The sequence below is a fragment of the mitochondrial genome of Pan paniscus (assembly GCF_029289425.2).
Source record: "Pan paniscus mitochondrion, complete genome".
Lineage (NCBI taxonomy): Eukaryota > Metazoa > Chordata > Mammalia > Primates > Hominidae > Pan > Pan paniscus.
In genome coordinates this window covers 1-16563 of record NC_001644.1, presented here as the reverse complement: position 1 = coordinate 16563, position 16563 = coordinate 1, and the positions used below count along the sequence as shown (strand labels likewise).

The 16563-nt window shown below is 43.4% G+C and overlaps 13 protein-coding genes and 24 non-coding genes across 37 annotated transcripts, besides 1 other annotated feature; 9 read left to right on the top strand and 28 right to left on the bottom strand. All coding sequences in view use genetic code 2, as the record gives it.

The window, feature by feature from the left end:
- Nucleotides 1-1121: a D loop.
- KEF42_t22 lies at nucleotides 1122-1189 on the top strand. Its single transcript has one exon. It is a non-coding gene; the product is annotated as a tRNA-Pro (tRNA).
- Nucleotides 1190-1191: 2 nt separating this feature from the next.
- KEF42_t21 lies at nucleotides 1192-1257 on the bottom strand. The gene has a single exon. It is a non-coding gene; the product is annotated as a tRNA-Thr (tRNA).
- On the bottom strand, nucleotides 1258-2398 carry CYTB (cytochrome b). Its single transcript has one exon. A coding segment is annotated over exon 1 (1141 nt).
- Nucleotides 2399-2402: 4 nt separating this feature from the next.
- Nucleotides 2403-2471, top strand: KEF42_t20. Its single transcript has one exon. It is a non-coding gene; the product is annotated as a tRNA-Glu (tRNA).
- ND6 (NADH dehydrogenase subunit 6) lies at nucleotides 2472-2996 on the top strand. The gene has a single exon. It carries the CDS (start codon nucleotides 2472-2474, stop codon nucleotides 2994-2996), a length of 525 nt encoding a protein of 174 aa, NP_008210.1.
- ND5 (NADH dehydrogenase subunit 5) lies at nucleotides 2997-4808 on the bottom strand. Its single transcript has one exon. It carries the CDS (start codon nucleotides 4806-4808, stop codon nucleotides 2997-2999), a length of 1812 nt encoding a protein of 603 aa, NP_008209.1.
- On the bottom strand, nucleotides 4809-4879 carry KEF42_t19. The gene has a single exon. It is a non-coding gene; the product is annotated as a tRNA-Leu (tRNA).
- Nucleotides 4880-4938, bottom strand: KEF42_t18. The gene has a single exon. It is a non-coding gene; the product is annotated as a tRNA-Ser (tRNA).
- KEF42_t17 lies at nucleotides 4939-5007 on the bottom strand. Its single transcript has one exon. It is a non-coding gene; the product is annotated as a tRNA-His (tRNA).
- Nucleotides 5008-6385, bottom strand: ND4 (NADH dehydrogenase subunit 4). The gene has a single exon. A coding segment is annotated over exon 1 (1378 nt).
- ND4L (NADH dehydrogenase subunit 4L) lies at nucleotides 6379-6675 on the bottom strand. Its single transcript has one exon. The coding sequence runs from the start codon at nucleotides 6673-6675 to the stop codon at nucleotides 6379-6381; it is 297 nt and encodes a 98-aa protein (NP_008207.1).
- Nucleotides 6676-6740, bottom strand: KEF42_t16. Its single transcript has one exon. It is a non-coding gene; the product is annotated as a tRNA-Arg (tRNA).
- On the bottom strand, nucleotides 6741-7086 carry ND3 (NADH dehydrogenase subunit 3). The gene has a single exon. A coding segment is annotated over exon 1 (346 nt).
- KEF42_t15 lies at nucleotides 7087-7154 on the bottom strand. Its single transcript has one exon. It is a non-coding gene; the product is annotated as a tRNA-Gly (tRNA).
- COX3 (cytochrome c oxidase subunit III) lies at nucleotides 7155-7938 on the bottom strand. Its single transcript has one exon. A coding segment is annotated over exon 1 (784 nt).
- Nucleotides 7938-8618, bottom strand: ATP6 (ATP synthase F0 subunit 6). The gene has a single exon. The coding sequence runs from the start codon at nucleotides 8616-8618 to the stop codon at nucleotides 7938-7940; it is 681 nt and encodes a 226-aa protein (NP_008204.1).
- On the bottom strand, nucleotides 8573-8779 carry ATP8 (ATP synthase F0 subunit 8). Its single transcript has one exon. It carries the CDS (start codon nucleotides 8777-8779, stop codon nucleotides 8573-8575), a length of 207 nt encoding a protein of 68 aa, NP_008203.1.
- A 1-nt stretch (nucleotide 8780) lies between these two features.
- KEF42_t14 lies at nucleotides 8781-8850 on the bottom strand. The gene has a single exon. It is a non-coding gene; the product is annotated as a tRNA-Lys (tRNA).
- A 26-nt stretch (nucleotides 8851-8876) lies between these two features.
- Nucleotides 8877-9560, bottom strand: COX2 (cytochrome c oxidase subunit II). Its single transcript has one exon. It carries the CDS (start codon nucleotides 9558-9560, stop codon nucleotides 8877-8879), a length of 684 nt encoding a protein of 227 aa, NP_008202.1.
- KEF42_t13 lies at nucleotides 9561-9628 on the bottom strand. Its single transcript has one exon. It is a non-coding gene; the product is annotated as a tRNA-Asp (tRNA).
- Nucleotide 9629: 1 nt separating this feature from the next.
- Nucleotides 9630-9701, top strand: KEF42_t12. Its single transcript has one exon. It is a non-coding gene; the product is annotated as a tRNA-Ser (tRNA).
- COX1 (cytochrome c oxidase subunit I) lies at nucleotides 9701-11242 on the bottom strand. The gene has a single exon. It carries the CDS (start codon nucleotides 11240-11242, stop codon nucleotides 9701-9703), a length of 1542 nt encoding a protein of 513 aa, NP_008201.1.
- A 10-nt stretch (nucleotides 11243-11252) lies between these two features.
- KEF42_t11 lies at nucleotides 11253-11318 on the top strand. The gene has a single exon. It is a non-coding gene; the product is annotated as a tRNA-Tyr (tRNA).
- Nucleotides 11318-11383, top strand: KEF42_t10. The gene has a single exon. It is a non-coding gene; the product is annotated as a tRNA-Cys (tRNA).
- Nucleotides 11384-11414: 31 nt separating this feature from the next.
- KEF42_t09 lies at nucleotides 11415-11487 on the top strand. The gene has a single exon. It is a non-coding gene; the product is annotated as a tRNA-Asn (tRNA).
- A 1-nt stretch (nucleotide 11488) lies between these two features.
- On the top strand, nucleotides 11489-11557 carry KEF42_t08. The gene has a single exon. It is a non-coding gene; the product is annotated as a tRNA-Ala (tRNA).
- A 7-nt stretch (nucleotides 11558-11564) lies between these two features.
- KEF42_t07 lies at nucleotides 11565-11632 on the bottom strand. Its single transcript has one exon. It is a non-coding gene; the product is annotated as a tRNA-Trp (tRNA).
- ND2 (NADH dehydrogenase subunit 2) lies at nucleotides 11631-12674 on the bottom strand. The gene has a single exon. The coding sequence runs from the start codon at nucleotides 12672-12674 to the stop codon at nucleotides 11631-11633; it is 1044 nt and encodes a 347-aa protein (NP_008200.1).
- On the bottom strand, nucleotides 12675-12742 carry KEF42_t06. The gene has a single exon. It is a non-coding gene; the product is annotated as a tRNA-Met (tRNA).
- Nucleotide 12743: 1 nt separating this feature from the next.
- On the top strand, nucleotides 12744-12815 carry KEF42_t05. Its single transcript has one exon. It is a non-coding gene; the product is annotated as a tRNA-Gln (tRNA).
- Nucleotides 12813-12881, bottom strand: KEF42_t04. The gene has a single exon. It is a non-coding gene; the product is annotated as a tRNA-Ile (tRNA).
- Nucleotide 12882: 1 nt separating this feature from the next.
- ND1 (NADH dehydrogenase subunit 1) lies at nucleotides 12883-13837 on the bottom strand (the record flags this gene model as incomplete). The annotated part of the gene is made up of 1 exon: nucleotides 12883-13837. A coding segment is annotated over one exon (955 nt), but the record flags the coding sequence as incomplete, so codon positions are not given.
- A 2-nt stretch (nucleotides 13838-13839) lies between these two features.
- Nucleotides 13840-13914, bottom strand: KEF42_t03. Its single transcript has one exon. It is a non-coding gene; the product is annotated as a tRNA-Leu (tRNA).
- KEF42_r01 lies at nucleotides 13915-15473 on the bottom strand. The gene has a single exon. It is a non-coding gene; the product is annotated as a l-rRNA (ribosomal RNA).
- On the bottom strand, nucleotides 15474-15542 carry KEF42_t02. Its single transcript has one exon. It is a non-coding gene; the product is annotated as a tRNA-Val (tRNA).
- Nucleotides 15543-16492, bottom strand: KEF42_r02. The gene has a single exon. It is a non-coding gene; the product is annotated as a s-rRNA (ribosomal RNA).
- Nucleotides 16493-16563, bottom strand: KEF42_t01. Its single transcript has one exon. It is a non-coding gene; the product is annotated as a tRNA-Phe (tRNA).

Genomic DNA, 16563 nt, shown 5'->3' with positions numbered 1-16563 from the left:
TGTGTGGGGATATCTTTGGGGTTTGGTTGGCTTAGGGTATAGGGTTAGCAGCGGTATATGTGCTGAGTGGGGTGGGCAGGGGGTTATGTTGTTGGGGCTAGTGGAATGGGAGTTGAGGGGGGAGGACATGTTAGTTGAGGGGTGACTGTTAAAAATGCATACCGCCAAAAGATGAAATTTGAGGTCTGGTTAGGCTGGTATCTGGGTTCTTTGTTTTTGGGGTTTGGCAGAGATGAATTTGAGTGCTGTAGCCAGGAGTGGGGGAGGGGGGGTTTGGCGGAAATTTTTTGTTATGATGTTGGTGTGGAAAGCAGTTACGTGGTATTTTGCTGTTATTGTTATGTCCTACAAGCATTAATTAATTAACACGCTTTAGTAAATCATGCTAGGTAATAATATTGAACGTAGGTGCGATAAATAACGTAATGGGGCAGGAACCAAAGACAGATACTGCGACATAGGGTGCTCCGGGGCCAGCGTTTCGCAATGCTATCGCGTGCATACCCCCCAGACGAAAATACCAAATGCATGGAGCGCTCCCGTGAGTGGTTAATAGGGTGATAGACCTGTGATCCATCGTGAATGCCTTATTTAAGGGGAACGTGTGGGAGTCCTTTGAACTTCATGGCCCTGAGGTAGGAACCAGATGTCGGATACAGTTCAGTTTAGCTACCCCCAAGTGTTATGGGCCCGGAGCGAGGAGAGTACACTCTTGTGCGGGATATTGATTTCACGGAGGATGGTGGCCAAGGGATTCCTATCTGAGGGGGGGCATCCGTGGGGGCGAGGATGGATTTGACTGTAATGTGCTATGTACGGTATATAATTGTATGTGCTATGTACTGTTAAGGACTGTCAGGTTTGTTGGTATCGGGGTGGGGGGGGAGTGTCTTTGGGGGGGTGTTTATGTTCGACAGTTGGAGGTCGATTATTGTTCGTGCTTATATGCATGGGGGGGGGGTTTTAATGTGGATGTAGGTTTTTATGTGTTATAGGTGGTTAAATGATTATAGTACTATGTAATATTCATGGTGGCTGGCAGTAATGTACGAAATACATAGCGGTTATAGTGAATGAGCCAATACTTGGGTGGCACTTAAATTTGCTTCCCCATGAAAGAACAGAGAATAGTTTAAATTAGAATCTTAGCTTTGGGTGCTGATGGTGGAGTTAAAGACTTTTTCTCTGATTTGTCCTTGGAATAAAGTTTTCGTTTCCGGTTTACAAGACCGGTGTATTAGCTTATACTACAAGGGCAGGCTCATTCGAGTATTTTGTTTTCGATTAGGGAGATAATTGGTATTAGGATTAGGATTGTTGTGAAGTACAATACGGATGCTACTTGCCCGATGGTGATGAAGGGGTAGCTTACTGGTTGTCCTCCGATTCAGGTTAGGATAAGGAGGTCTGTGGCTAGGAGTCAGTAAAGCAGTTGGCTTAGTGGGCGAAATATTATGCTTTGTTGTTTGGATGTGTGGAGGATAGGGATTACTGCTAGGATGAGGATAGATAGTAGTAGGGCGAGAACACCTCCTAGTTTGTTGGGGACGGATCGGAGAATTGTGTAGGCAAATAGAAAATACCACTCGGGCTTAATGTGGGGTGGGGTGATTAGGGGGTTGGCTAGGGTGTAATTGTCTGGATCGCCTAGGAGGTCTGGTGAAAATAGTGTTAATACTATTAGGGCGAGGAGGAAAAGGAATAAACCAAGGATATCTTTGGTTGTGTAGTAGGGGTGGAAGGTAATTTTGTCGGAGTGGGAGGTGATTCCTAGGGGGTTATTTGATCCTGTTTCGTGTAAGAATAGGAGATGAAGTGTTGTTAGGGCTGTGATAATGAAGGGTAGGATAAAGTGGAGGGTGAAGAATCGTGTAAGGGTAGGGCTGTCTACTGAGTAGCCTCCTCAGACTCATTGGACGAGGTCTGTTCCGATGTATGGGATGGCGGACAGTAGGTTTGTAATTACTGTGGCCCCTCAGAAGGATATTTGGCCTCATGGGAGGACATAGCCCATAAAGGCTGTTGCTATGGTTGTGAGCAAGAGGATGATGCCAATGTTTCAGGTTTCTAGGTAGAGAAATGAGCCGTAATATAGGCCTCGACCGACGTGTAGGAAGAGGCAGATGAAAAGTATTGAGGCGCCGTTAGCGTGAAGGTAGCGGATGATTCAACCATAGTTTACGTCTCGGGTAATGTGGGCGATCGATGAGAAGGCGGTTGAGGCGTCTGGTGAGTAGTGTATAGCTAGGAATAGTCCTGTGGTGATTTGAAGGATTAGGCAGGCGCCGAGAAGTGAGCCGAAGTTTCATCATGTGGAAATATTGGATGGGGTGGGGAGGTCGATAAATGAGTGATTAATTAATTTTATTAGTGGGTTGATTTTGCGTGTTGGGGTCATTGGTGTTCTTGTAGTTGAAATACAACGATGGTTTTTCATATCATTGGTCGTGGTTGTAGTCCGTGCGAGAATAATGACATATGTTTTATTTTTATTGAGTGTGAGTTTAGTAATAGGGTTTGTGGGGTTTTCTTCTAAGCCTTCTCCTATTTATGGGGGCTTAGTATTGATTGTTAGTGGTGTAGTTGGGTGTACTATCATTTTGAATTATGGGGGAGGTTATATAGGTTTAATGGTTTTTTTAATTTATTTGGGGGGAATAATGGTTGTTTTTGGGTATACTACGGCGATGGCTATTGAGGAGTACCCTGAGGCATGGGGGTCAGGGGTTGAGGTTTTGGTTAGTGTTTTAGTGGGACTGGCAATGGAGGTAGGATTAGTGTTGTGGGTAAAAGAGTATGATGGGGTAGTGGTTGTAGTAAATTTTAATAGCGTGGGAAGTTGAATAATTTATGAAGGGGAGGGGCCGGGGCTAATTCGGGAGGATCCTATTGGTGCGGGGGCTTTGTATGACTATGGGCGTTGGTTGGTAGTAGTTACTGGTTGGACATTATTTGTTGGTGTATACATTGTAATTGAGATTGCTCGGGGGAATAGGTTATATGATTAGGAGTAAGGTTAAGATGAGAGGGAAGAGAAAAGAGAGGAAATAAAGTTTGATTATACCTTTTTGGGTTGAGGTGGTAATGGAAGCGGAGACTTGGTACTGTGAAATTGTTTTGGGTAGTAGTTTTTCTAGTCAGGTCAGGTCTAGAAGGAGTAGGGGCAGGTTTTGGCTTGTGAGAAGGCCTAGATAGGGGATTGAGCGGTGTATAATGTTGGGATAGAATCCGAGCATATTAGAGAAGTAAAATGTATATGGTGGGGATTTTATTTTGAGTTTGTTGGTTAGGTAATTGAGGTCTAGGGCTGTTAGAAGTCCTAGGAAAGTAACGCTTAGGGCTGTGAGTTTCAAGTAAAGGGGAATTGTCATTTGGGAAGTAGATATGGGGAGAATGTTGTTGGTAATGAAAAATCCTGCAAATAAGCTTCCGATCGTTAGGCGTTTAATGGGATTTAATAGAGTGGGGTTGTTTTCGTTAATGTTAGTGAGGGTTGGGAAGCGAGGTTGACCTATTAAGGTGAGGAGAATTATTCGGGTGCTGTAGGCGCTTGTTAGGGAGGTGGCGATGAGAGTAATAGATAGGGCTCAGGCGTTTATGTATGATATGTTTGCAGTTTCGATGATGAGGTCTTTGGAGTAGAAACCTGTGAGGAAAGGTATTCCTGCTAATGCTAGGCTGCCAATGATGAGGGAGGTTGAGGTGAGGGGTATGGTTTTGAGTAGTCCTCCTATTTTTCGAATGTCTTGTTCATTGTTGAGGTTGTGGATAATGGATCCGGAGCATATAAATAGTATGGCTTTGAAAAAAGCATGGGTGCAGATGTGCAGGAATGCTAGGTGTGGTTGGTTGATACCGATTGTGACTATTATGAGTCCTAATTGACTTGAAGTGGAGAAGGCTACGATTTTTTTGATGTCATTTTGTGTAAGGGCGCAGATTGCTGCGAATAGGGTGGTGATAGCGCCTAGGCATAGCGTGAGAGTTTGGATTAGTGGGTTATTTTCTGCTAGGGGGTGGAAGCGGATGAGTAGGAAGACTCCTGCTACGACTATGGTGCTTGAGTGGAGTAGGGCTGAAACGGGGGTAGGGCCTTCTATGGCTGAGGGGAGTCAGGGGTGAAGGCCTAATTGGGCTGATTTGCCTGCTGCTGCTAGGAGGAAGCCTAGTAGTGGAGTAAGGCTTGGATTAGTACTTAGGAGGACTATTTGTTGGGGGTCTCATGAGTTGGAGTGTAGGAGGAATCATGCTAGGGCTAGGATAAAACCAATGTCACCGATGCGGTTATATAGGATTGCTTGGATGGCTGCTGTGTTGGCATCTGTTCGGGCGTACCATCAGCTAATGAGTAGAAAGGATATAATTCCTACTCCTTCTCAGCCAATGAAGAGTTGGAATAGGTTATTAGCGGTGACTAAGATTAGTATGGTAATTAGGAAGATAAGTAAATATTTGAAGAATTGGTTGATGTTTGGGTCTGAGTTTATGTATCATAGTGAGAATTCTATGATGGCTCATGTAACGAACAGTGCTACGGGGATAAATGTTATGGAAAAGTAGTCTAGTTTAAAGCTTAGGGAGAGCTGGGTTGTTTGGGTTGTTGCTCAGTGCCAGTTTGAGATAATAGCTTCTTGGTCTAGGCATATGAATATTGTTGTGGGGAAAAGGCTAATGATAAAGGTGGACGCGATAATGGATTTCACATAATGGGGATATGAGTTTTTTTTGTTAGGGTTAATGAGGGTGGTGAGGATGGGGAGAATTAAGGGAGTTAGGGTTAAGGTGGTTATGGTAGTATACATGGTTATTACTTTTATTTGGAGTTGCACCAAAATTTTTGGGGCCTAAGACCAACGGATGGCTGTTATCCTTTAAAAGTTGAGAAAGCCATGTTGTTAGGCATGGGGATATGAATTAGCAGTTCTTATAAGCTTTCTCGGTAAATAAGGGGTCGTGAGCCTCTGTTGTCAGATTCACAATCTGATGTTTTGGTTAAACTATATTTACAGGAGGTGAATCCAGTGATAATATCAGGATTGAGGGATAGGAGGAGGATGGGGGATAGGTGTATAAATATGAGAGTGTTTTCTCGTGTGAATGAGGGTTTTATGTTATTAATGTGGTGGGTGAGTGAGCCTCATTGTGTTGTGGTAAACATGTAGAGGGAGTACAGGGCTGTAATTAGTATGTTGAATCCTGTGAGTAGGAGGGTAGTATTTGATCAGGAGAATGAGGTTACTAGCACGGAGAGTTCTCCTAGGAGATTAATGGTGGGGGGTAGGGCGAGGTTGGCGAGGCTTGCTAGGAGTCATCAAAAGGCTATTAGTGGGAGTAGAGTTTGAAGTCCTTGGGAGAGAATTATGATGCGACTGTGGGTGCGTTCGTAATTTGAGTTTGCTAGGCAGAATAGTAATGAGGATGTAAGTCCGTGGGCGATTATAAGAATGACTGCGCCGGTGAAGCTTCAGGGGGTTTGGATGAGAATGGCTGTTACTACGAGGGCTATGTGGCTGACTGAAGAGTATGCAATGAGCGATTTTAGGTCTGTTTGTCGCAGGCAGATGGAGCTTGTTATGATTATGCCTCATAAGGATAACATGAGGAAGGGATAGGCTATATGTTTTGTTAGGGGGTTGAGAATGAGTGTGAGGCGTATTATGCCATAGCCGCCTAATTTTAAGAGTACTGCAGCAAGTACCATTGATCCGGCAATAGGGGCTTCGACATGGGCTTTAGGGAGTCATAGGTGGAGTCCGTAAAGTGGTATTTTTACCATGAAAGCTATCGTGTACGCTAGTCATATTAAGTTGTTGGCTCAGGTGTTTGATAGTTCTTGGGCTGTGAGGGTGAGCAATAGGATATTTAGTGAGCCTAGGGTGTTGTGGGTGTAGATTAGCGCGATGAGTAGGGGGAGGGAGCCTACTAGGGTATAGAATAGGAAGTATGTACCTGCGTTCAGGCGTTCTGGTTGGTTACCCCATCGGGTGATGATGGCTAGGGTGGGGATGAGTGTGGTTTCGAAGAAGATGTAAAATATAATTAGCTCTGTGGCTGAGAATGTTATAATTAAGGAGATTTGGAGGGAGATTAGTATGGAGAGGTAGAGTTTTTTTCGTGATGGTGGTTCGTTGGATAGGTGGCGCTGACTTGCTATGATTGTGAGGGGTAGAAGTCAGGCAGTTAGTATTAGGAGGGGGGTTGTTAGGGGGTCGGAGGAGAAAGATAGGGAACAGCTGAATAGGTTGTTGTTGATTTGGTTAAAAAATAGTAGGGGAATGGTGCTGATAATTAGGCTGTGAGTGGTTGTGTTGATTCAAATTATACGTTTTTTAGAGAATCATGTTAGTGGTAGTAATATAATTGTTGGGATAATTAGTTTTAGCATTGGAGTAGGTTTAGATTATGTACGTAGTCTAGGCCATACGTGTTAGAGATTGAAACTAATAGTGCTAGACCTACTGCTGCCTCGCAGGCAGCAAAGACTAGTATGGTGATGGGTACAATATTGGCTAAGAGGGAGTGGGTATTGAGGGTTATGAGGGTGGTTATGATGAATAATGATAGTATTATTCCTTCTAGGCATAGTAGAGAAGATATTAGGTGTGAGCGGTATACTAGTATTCCTAGAAGTGAGATGGTAAATGCTAGTATAATATTTATATAAATAAGAGGCATTTGGTAAATATGATTATCATAATCTAATGAGTCGAAATCATTCGTTTTGTTTAAACTATGTACCAATTCGGCTCAGTCTAACCCCTTTTGTAATCATTCGTAGGCGAGGCTTAGGGCTAGGATAGTGATTAATAAGAGGGATGATATGACTATTAGTGGTAGGTTGGCTGTTTGTAGGGCTCATGGTAAGGGTAATAGGAGGGCAATTTCTAGGTCAAATAATAGGAAGGTGATGGCTACTAGGAAAAATTTTATGGAGAAGGGGACGCGAGCGGGGGATATAGGGTCGAAGCCACATTCGTAAGGGTTAGATTTTTCTATGTAGCTGTTGAGTTGTGGTAATCAGAATGTAATAATTATTAGTAGTAGGGCTAAAAGGGTATTGGTTATTAAAATTAGGACGAAGTTTATTACTCTTTTTTGAATGTTGTCAAAACTAGTTAATTGGAAGTTAACGGTACTGCTTATACTAAAAGAGTAAGATCCTCATCAGTAGATGGAGACATATAGAAATAGTCAGACTACATCTACGAAGTGCCAGTATCAGGCGGCGGCTTCAAAGCCGAAGTGATGTTTGGATGTGAAGTGAAATATTAGTTGGCGGATGAGGCAGATAGTGAGGAAAGTTGATCCAATAATGACGTGGAGCCCGTGGAAGCCTGTGGCTACAAAGAATGTTGAGCCGTAGATGCCATCGGAAATGGTAAAAGGGGATTCGAAGTATTCTGAGGCTTGTAGGAGGGTGAAATAGAGACCTAGTAAAATTGTAATGAGTAGTGCTTGAATTATTTGGTTTCGGTTATTTTCTATTAAGCTGTGATGGGCTCAAGTAATTGATACTCCTGATGCGAGTAATACAGATGTGTTTAGGAGTGGAACTTCTAGGGGATTTAGTGGGGTAATACCTGTTGGGGGTCAGTGTCCTCCTAGCTGGGGGGTAGGGGCTAGGCTGGAGTGGTAGAAAGCTCAAAAAAATCCTGCAAAGAAAAAAACTTCTGAGGTAATGAAAAGAATTATTCCGTATCGGAGACCTTTTTGGACGGGTGGTGTGTGGTGGCCTTGGTATGTGCTCTCTCGTATAACATCGCGTCATCATTGATATATGGTTAATGTGTTAGTTAGTAAACCTAGTGTGAGCAGTGTTGTGGAGTAGAAGTGGAATCATATGGCTAGGCCAGAGGTTATTAGGAGGGCTGAGAGGGCCCCTGTTAGGGGCCATGGGCTGGGTTTTACTATATGATAAGCATGTGATTGGTGGGCCATTATGTGTTGTCGTGCAGGTAGAGGCTCACTAGAAGTGTAAAAACGTAGGCTTGGATTAAGGCAACGGCGATTTCTAGAACAGTCAGTAGGATTAGAATTGTGAAGATAATGAGTGTGGAGGGTAAACTAATAGTTGATAATGCTAGTGTGGCGCTTCCAATTAGGTGCATGAGTAGGTGGCCTGCAGTAATGTTAGCGGTTAGACGTACGGCTAAGGCTATTGGTTGAATGAATAGGCTGATAGTTTCGATGATAATTAGTATGGGGATAAGGGGTGTAGGTGTGCCTTGCGGTAAGAAGTGGGCTAGGGCATTTTTAGTCTTAAAGCGAAAGCCTATGACTACTGTGCCTGCTCATAGGGGGATAGCCATGGCTAGGTTTATAGATAGTTGGGTGGTTGGTGTGAATGAGTGAGGTAGAAGTCCGAGAAGATTAGTTGTGGCAATAAAAATAATTAAGGATACTAGTATGAGAGATCAGGTTCGTCCTTTAGTGTTGTGTATAGTTATTATTTGTTTTGAGGTCAGTTGAATTAGTCATTGTTGGGTGGTAATTAGTCGGTTGTTGATGAGATGTTTAGAGGTGGGAACCAGTAGAGGGGGGAATAGAATGATCAGTACTGCGGCGGGTAGGCCTAGGATTGTGGGGGCAGCGAATGAAGCGAACAGATTTTCGTTCATTTTGGTTCTCAGGGTTTATTGTAGTTTTTTATTTTTATGGGTTTTGGTGAGGGGGGTAGATGGTAATTTGAGTTTAATATTTTTAGTTGGGTGATAAGAAATAGTGTAAGGAGTATAGGGGTAATTGTGGTGGGTCATACGGCGGTATTTAGTTGGGGCATTTCACTGTAAAGAGGTGTTGGTCCTCTTAATCTTTAACTTAAAAGGTTAATGCTAGGTTAGCTTTACAGTGAGCTTTGGAGAGGGGTAGAGAAGGTGTTATAGAGTGAATACGGGTCCTATTTCAAAGATTTTTAGGGGGATTAACTCTAGGACGATGGGTATAAAACTGTGGTTTGCTCCACAGATTTCTGAGCATTGGCCATAGTATACTCCTGGTCGTGTGGCGGTGAAAGTGGTTTGGTTTAGGCGTCCGGGAATTGCGTCTGTTTTTAGGCCTAATGTGGGGACAGCTCATGAGTGTAGAACATCTTGTGATGTAATTATTATACGAACGGGGGCTTCAACTGGGAGGACCACCCGGTTATCAACGTCAAGGAGTCGTAGGTCGCCTGGTTCTAGAAATAATGGGGGGAGTATGTAGGAGTTGAAGATTAGTCCGCCGTAGTCGGTGTATTCGTAGGTTCAATATCATTGATGGCCGATTGATTTAATAGTAAAGGAGGGGTCGTTGACCTCGTCTGTTATATAAAGGATACGTAGAGATGGAAGGGCAATAAGGACTAGGATGATGGCGGGCAGGATAGTTCAGACGGTTTCTATTTCCTGGGCGTCTGAAATACTAGTATTAGTTAGTTTTGTTGTGAGTGTTAGGAAAAGGGCGTACAGGACTAGGAAGCAGATGAGAAAGATAATTATGAGGGCATGGTCATGAAAGATAATAAGTTCTTCTATGATAGGGGAAGTGGCGTCTTGTAGACCTACTTGCGCTGCATGTGCCATTAAGATATACGGGGTTTAACCTGTAATTTAACTTTGACAAAGTTATGAAATAGTTTTTCTAATATCTTTTTGAAAAAGTCATGGGGGTCATGGGGTTGGCTTGAAACCAGCTTTAGGGGGTTCGATTCCTTCCTTTTTTGTCTAGATTTTATGTACACGGGTTCTTCGAACGTGTGGTAGGGTGGGGGGCATCCATACAGTCACTCCAGGTTTGCGGAGGGCTCTTCTACTATTAGGACTTTTCGTTTTGAAGCAAAGGCTTCTCAAATTATGAAAATTATTAATATTACTGCCGTTAGGGAGATGAATGAGCCTACGGATGATAGGACATTTCATGTGGTGTATGCATCAGGGTAGTCCGAGTAACGTCGGGGCATTCCAGACAGGCCAAGGAAGTGTTGTGGGAAGAAGGTTAGGTTTACGCCAATGAATATGATGGCAAATTGGATTTTGGCATAGGTTTGGTCTAGGGTATAGCCTGAAAATAGGGGGAATCAGTGAATGAAGCCTCCTATGATGGCGAATACAGCTCCTATTGATAGGACGTAGTGGAAGTGGGCTACGACGTAATATGTGTCGTGTAGTACGATGTCTAATGATGAGTTTGCTAGTACAATACCGGTTAGGCCACCCACGGTGAAGAGAAAGATGAACCCTAGGGCTCAGAGTACTGCGGCAGATCATTTCATATTGCTTCCGTGAAGTGTAGCGAGCCAGCTGAATACTTTGACGCCGGTAGGAATAGCAATGATTATGGTAGCGGAAGTGAAATAGGCTCGTGTGTCTACGTCTATTCCTACTGTAAATATATGGTGTGCTCACACAATAAACCCTAGGAAACCAATTGATATTATAGCTCAAACCATGCCTATGTATCCGAATGGTTCTTTTTTTCCTGAGTAATAAGTTACAATGTGGGAAATTATTCCGAAGCCTGGTAGGATAAGAATGTAAACTTCGGGGTGGCCAAAAAATCAGAATAAGTGTTGATATAGAATAGGGTCTCCTCCCCCAGCTGGGTCGAAGAAGGTAGTGTTGAGGTTACGATCTGTTAATAGTATGGTGATGCCAGCAGCTAGGACTGGGAGGGATAGGAGAAGTAAGACTGCTGTAATTAGGACGGATCAGACGAAAAGGGGTGTTTGGTATTGGGTTATGGCAGGAGGTTTTATATTAATGATTGTTGTGATGAAGTTAATGGCTCCTAGGATAGAGGAGACGCCTGCCAGGTGCAAGGAGAAGATGGTTAGGTCTACGGAGGCTCCAGGATGCGAATAGTTTCCTGCTAAGGGAGGGTAGACTGTCCAACCTGTTCCGGCGCCGGCTTCTACTATGGCAGATGCAAGTAGAAGTAGGAGAGAAGGGGGTAGGAGTCAGAAGCTTATGTTGTTTATACGGGGGAATGCCATGTCGGGGGCACCAATTATCAAGGGAACTAGCCAGTTGCCGAAGCCTCCGATTATGATAGGTATTACTATGAAAAAGATTATTACGAACGCATGGGCTGTGACAATGACATTATAGATGTGGTCGTTACCTAGAAGGTTGCCTGGTTGGCCTAATTCAGCTCGAATAAGGAGACTTAGGGCTGTGCCCAGAACTCCAGCTCATGTGCCGAATAGTAGGTATAGTGTTCCAATATCTTTGTGGTTTGTAGAGAATAGTCAGCGGTCGGTGAACATCAGTAGGGTGGGTAAAATGGCTGAGTGAAGCATTGGACTGTAAATCTAAAGACAGGGGTTAAGCCTCTTTTTACCAGCTCTGAGGTGATTTTCATATTGAATTGCAAATTCAAAGAAGCAGCTTCAAACCTGCCGGGGCTTCTCCCGCCTTTTTTTCTTGCGGCGGGAGAAGTAGATTGAAGCCAGCTGATTAGGGTGTTTAGCTGTTAACTAAATGTTTGTGGGTTTAAGTCCCATTAATCTAGTAAGGGCTTAGCTTAATTAAAGTGGCTGATTTGCGTTCAGTTGATGCAGAGTGGGGTTTTGCAGTCCTTAGTTGTTGCAGAAATTAAGTATTGTAACTTACTGAGAGCTTTGAAGGCTCTTGGTCTGTGTTTAACCTAAATTTCTATAAGATCATTAGTATGAAAGGGGAGATGGGTAGAAGTAGTGTGGTAAGGGTGATGAGTGTAGGGAGGAAGGGGGTAGGTTTTGTATGTTCAAATTGTCATTTTATTTTTACATTATTGGATATAGGAAGTAGTGTGATCGAGGTGGAGTAGATTAGGCGGAGGTAGAAATAGAGGTTAAGGAGAGTGATGATGGCTATGGTGGTGGGGATAATGAGGCTATTATTTTTTGTGAATTCTTCGATGATAACTCATTTGGGCAAGAAGCCGGTTAGTGGGGGTAGGCCTCCTAGGGAGAGGAGGGTGGATGGGATTAGAGGAGTTAGTCATGTTAGCTTGTTTCAGGTGCGAGATAGTAGTAGGGTTGTGGTGCTGGAGTTTAAGTTGAGTAGCAGGAATGTGGTAGTAGTTAGGATGATATAAATAGTTAAATTAAGAATGGTTATGTTAGGGTTGTATGGTAGAACTGCTATTATTCAGCCTATGTGGGTGATTGAGGAGTATGCTAGGATTTTGCGTAGTTGGGTTTGGTTTAGTCCGCCTCAGCTGCCTGCTATAATGGACAAGATTGAAAGGGTGAGGAGAAGGTTTACGTTCAGTGATGAGGATATTTGGTATATAATTGAGATGGGGGCTAGTTTTTGTCATGTGAGGAGGAGTAGGCCGGATATTAGGGGGGTGCCTTGGGTAACTTCTGGAACTCAGAAGTGAAAGGGGGCTATACCTAGTTTTATTGCCATAGCTGTTATAATTATTAATGATGAGTATTGATTGGTAGTGTTGGTTATGGTTCATTGTCCGGAGAGTATGTTGTTGGAGAGGATAGCTATTAGGAGAATCATGGACGCGGTTGCTTGTGTGAGAAAGTATTTGATGGCAGCTTCTGTGGAGCGGGGGCTTATTTTTTTGGTTAGGACTGGGATAAAAGCTAGTATATTTATTTCTAGGCCTACTCAGGTGAAAAATCAGTGTGAGCTTAGCACTGTAATGAATGTGCCTGCGAAGATGGTAGAGTAGATGATGGGTTGGGCTAGGGGATTAATTAGTACGGGAAGGGTATAACCAACATTTTCGGGGTATGGGCCCGATAGCTTATTTAGCTGACCTTACTTTAGGATGGGGTGTGATAGGTGGCACGGAGAATTTTGGATTCTCAGGGATGGGTTCGACTCTCATAGTCCTAGAAATAAGGGGATTTAAACTCCTATTATTTACTCTATCAAAGTAATTCTTTTATCAGACATATTTCTTAGGTTTGAGGGGGGATGCTGGAGATTGTAGTGGGTATGGAAATATATCACATGAGTGATGCTAGGGTGAGTGGTAGGAAGTTTTTTCATAGGAGGTGTATGAGTTGGTCGTAGCAAAGTCGGGGATATGTTGTTCGAATTCATAGGAACAGGGAGGTTAAAAGTAGAGCCTTGGTGACAAAGTATGTCGTGTAGAGTTCAGGGGAGTGCGTATTGTATGTTGTTCCTAGGAAGATTGTAGCAGTGAGGGTGTTTATTATAATAATGTTTATGTATTCGGCTATAAAGAATAGGGCAAATGGGCCTGCGGCATATTCGATGTTGAAGCCTGAGACTAGTTCAGATTCTCCTTCAGTAAGGTCGAAGGGAGTCCGGTTGGTTTCTGCTAGTGTAGAGATAAATCATATTATGGCCAAGGGTCATGTTGGCAGGATTAGTCAGAGGTGTTCTTGTGTTGTGATAAGGGTAGAGAGATTGAAGGAGCCACTTATTAGTAGCGTTGATAGTAGAATAATGGCTAGAGTGACTTCGTATGAGATTGTTTGGGCTACTGCTCGTAATGCACCGATTAAGGCGTAGTTCGAGTTTGATGCTCATCCTGATCAGAGGATTGAGTAAACGGCTAGGCTAGAGGTGGCTAGAATAAATAGGAGGCCTAAGTTAAGATTGACTAGGGGGTTGGGCATGGGGAGAGGGGTTCATAGTAAGAGGGCGATGGTCAGGGCTAAGGTTGGGGCGGTAATATAGAGGGTAATAGTTGAAGTGGAGGGTTTTAAGGGTTCTTTGGTGAAGAGTTTTATGGCGTCAGCGAAAGGCTGTAATAGTCCGTAGGGGCCTACAATGTTGGGGCCTTTGCGTAGTTGTATGTAGCCTAGGATTTTTCGTTCGGTTAGCATTAGGAATGCTATTGCGATTAGGACAGGTACAATGAGGAGTAGGAGGTTAGTCATGGGTGTGTTGTTAAGAAGAGGAATTGAACCTCTGATTGTAAAGTTTTAAGTTTTATGCGATTACCGGGCTCTGCCATCTTAACAAACTCTGTTCTTGAGTGGGTGTAGGTGTGGTGTTAAATTGAGATAATATCATTTATTGGGGGAGGCGCTTTGTGAAGTAGGCCCCATTTCTCTTGTCCTTTCGTACAGGGAGAAATTTAGAACAGATAGAAACCGACCTGGATTACTCCGGTCTGAACTCAGATCACGTAGGACTTTAATCGTTGAACAAACGAACCTTTAATAGCGGCTGCACCATCGGGATGTCCTGATCCAACATCGAGGTCGTAAACCCTATTGTTGATATGGACTCTGGAATAGGATTGCGCTGTTATCCCTAGGGTAACTTGTTCCGTTGGTCAAGTAATTGGATCAATTGGATGTAATAATTCGCTTTGACTGGTGAGGTCTTAGCATGTGTTGCTCGGAGGTTGGGTTGTGCTCCGAGGTCGCCCCAACCGAAATTTTTAATGCAGGTTTAATAGTTTAGGACCTGTGGGTTTGTTAAGTATTGTTTGCATTAATGAATTAAAGCTCCATAGGGTCTTCTCGTCTTGCTATGTTATGCCCGCCTCTTCACGGGTAGGTCAATTTCACTGGTTGAAAGTAAGAGACAGCTAAACCCTCGTGGAGCCATTCATACAAGTCCCTATTTAAGGAACAAGTGATTATGCTACCTTTGCACGGTTAGGGTACCGCGGCCGTTAAACATATGTCACCGGGCAGGCGGTGCCTCTAATACTGGTAATGCTAGAGGTGATGTTTTTGGTAAACAGGCGGGGTAAGATTTGCCGAGTTCCTTTTACTTTTTTTAACCTTTCCTTGTGTGCATGCCTGTGTTGGGTTAACAGTGGGGGTAATAACGGCTTGTTGGTTGATTGTAGATATTGGGCTGTTAATTGTCAGTTTAATATTTTGGTCTGTAGTAGGCTTATGCGGAGGAGAATGTTTTCATGTTACTTATACTAACATTAGCTCTTCTATGGGGTAATAGATTGGTCCAATTGAGCGTAAGGAGTTCGCTTGTATGCTTGGGATTTTTTGAGGTTGTGGGTGTTGAGCTTGAACGCTTTCTTAATTGGTGGCTGCTTTTAGGCCTACTATGGGCATTAAATTTTTTACTCTCTTCATAAGGTTTTTTCCTAGTGTCTAAAGAGCTGTTCCTCTTTGGACTAACAGTTAAATTTACAGGGGGATTTAGAGGGTTCTGTAGGTAAATTTAAAGTTGAACTAAGATTCTATCTTGGACAACCAGCTATCACCAGGCTCGGTAGGTTTGTCGCCTCTACCTATAAATCTTCCCACTATTTTGCTACATAGACGGGTGTGCTCTTTTAGCTGTTCTTAGGTAGCTCGTCTGGTTTCGGGGATCTTGGCTTTAGTTCTCTTTGCAAAGTTATTTCTAGTTAATTCATTATGCAAAAGGTACAGGGGTTAGTCCTTGCTGTATTATGCTTGGGTGTAATTTTTCATCTTTCCCTTGCGGTACTATATCTATTGCGCCGATTTACAATTTCTATCGCCTATACTTTATTTGGGTAAATGGTTTGGTTAAGGTTGTTTGGTAGTAGGGTGGAGGGGGTTTGGGGCTAGGTTTGGCTCAGAGTGGTCAAGTTGAGTTGAAATCTCCTAAGTGTAAGTTGGGTGCTTTATGTTAAGCTACACTCTGGTTCGTCCAAGTGCACTTTCCAGTACACTTACCATGTTACGACTTATCTCCTCTATATAAATGCGTAGGGGTTTAAGTTAAATATCCTTTGAAGTATACTTGAGGAGGGTGACGGGCGGTGTGTACGCGCTTCAGGGCCCTGTTCAACTAAGCACTCTACTCTTAGTTTACTGCTAAATCCACCTTCGACCCTTAGGTTTCATAAGGGTTATCGTAATTTTCTGGGGTAGAAAATGTAGCCCATTTCTTGCCGCCTCATAGGCTACACCTTGACCTAACGTCTTTACGTGGGTACTTGCGCTTACTTTGTAACCTTCATCAGGGTTTGCTGAAGATGGCGGTATATAGGCTGAGCAAGAGGCGGTGAGGTTGATCGGGGTTTATCGATTACAGAACAGGCTCCTCTAGAGGGATATGAAGCACCGCCAGGTCCTTTGAGTTTTAAGCTGTGGCTCGTAGTGTTCTGGCGAGCAGTTTTGTTAATTTAACTGTTGAAGTTTAGGGCTAAGCATAGTGGGGTATCTAATCCCAGTTTGGGTCTTAGCTATTGTGTGTTCAGATGTGTTAAAGCCACTTTCGTAGTTTATTTTGTATCAGCTGGAGTTTTTTACAACTCAGGTGAATTTTAGCTTTATTGGGGGGGGGGTGATCTAAAACACTCTTTACGCCGGTTTCTATTGACTTGGGTTAATCGTGTGACCGCGGTGGCTAGCACGAAATTGACCAACCCTGAGGTTAGTATGGCTTAGTTAAACTTTCGTTTATTGCTAAAGGTTTATCACTGCTGTCTCCCGTGGGGGTGTGGCTAGGCTAAGCGTCTTGAGCTGCATTGCTGTGTGCTTGATACTTGTTCCTTTTGATCATGGTGATTTAGAGGGTGACTCACGGGACGGATGCTTGCATGTGTAATCTTACTAAGAGCTAATAGAAAGGCTAGGACCAAACCTGTTTGTTTATGGGGTGATATAAACCCGTCGAAACATTTTCAGTGTATTGCTTTAAGGGGGTAAGCTACATAAAC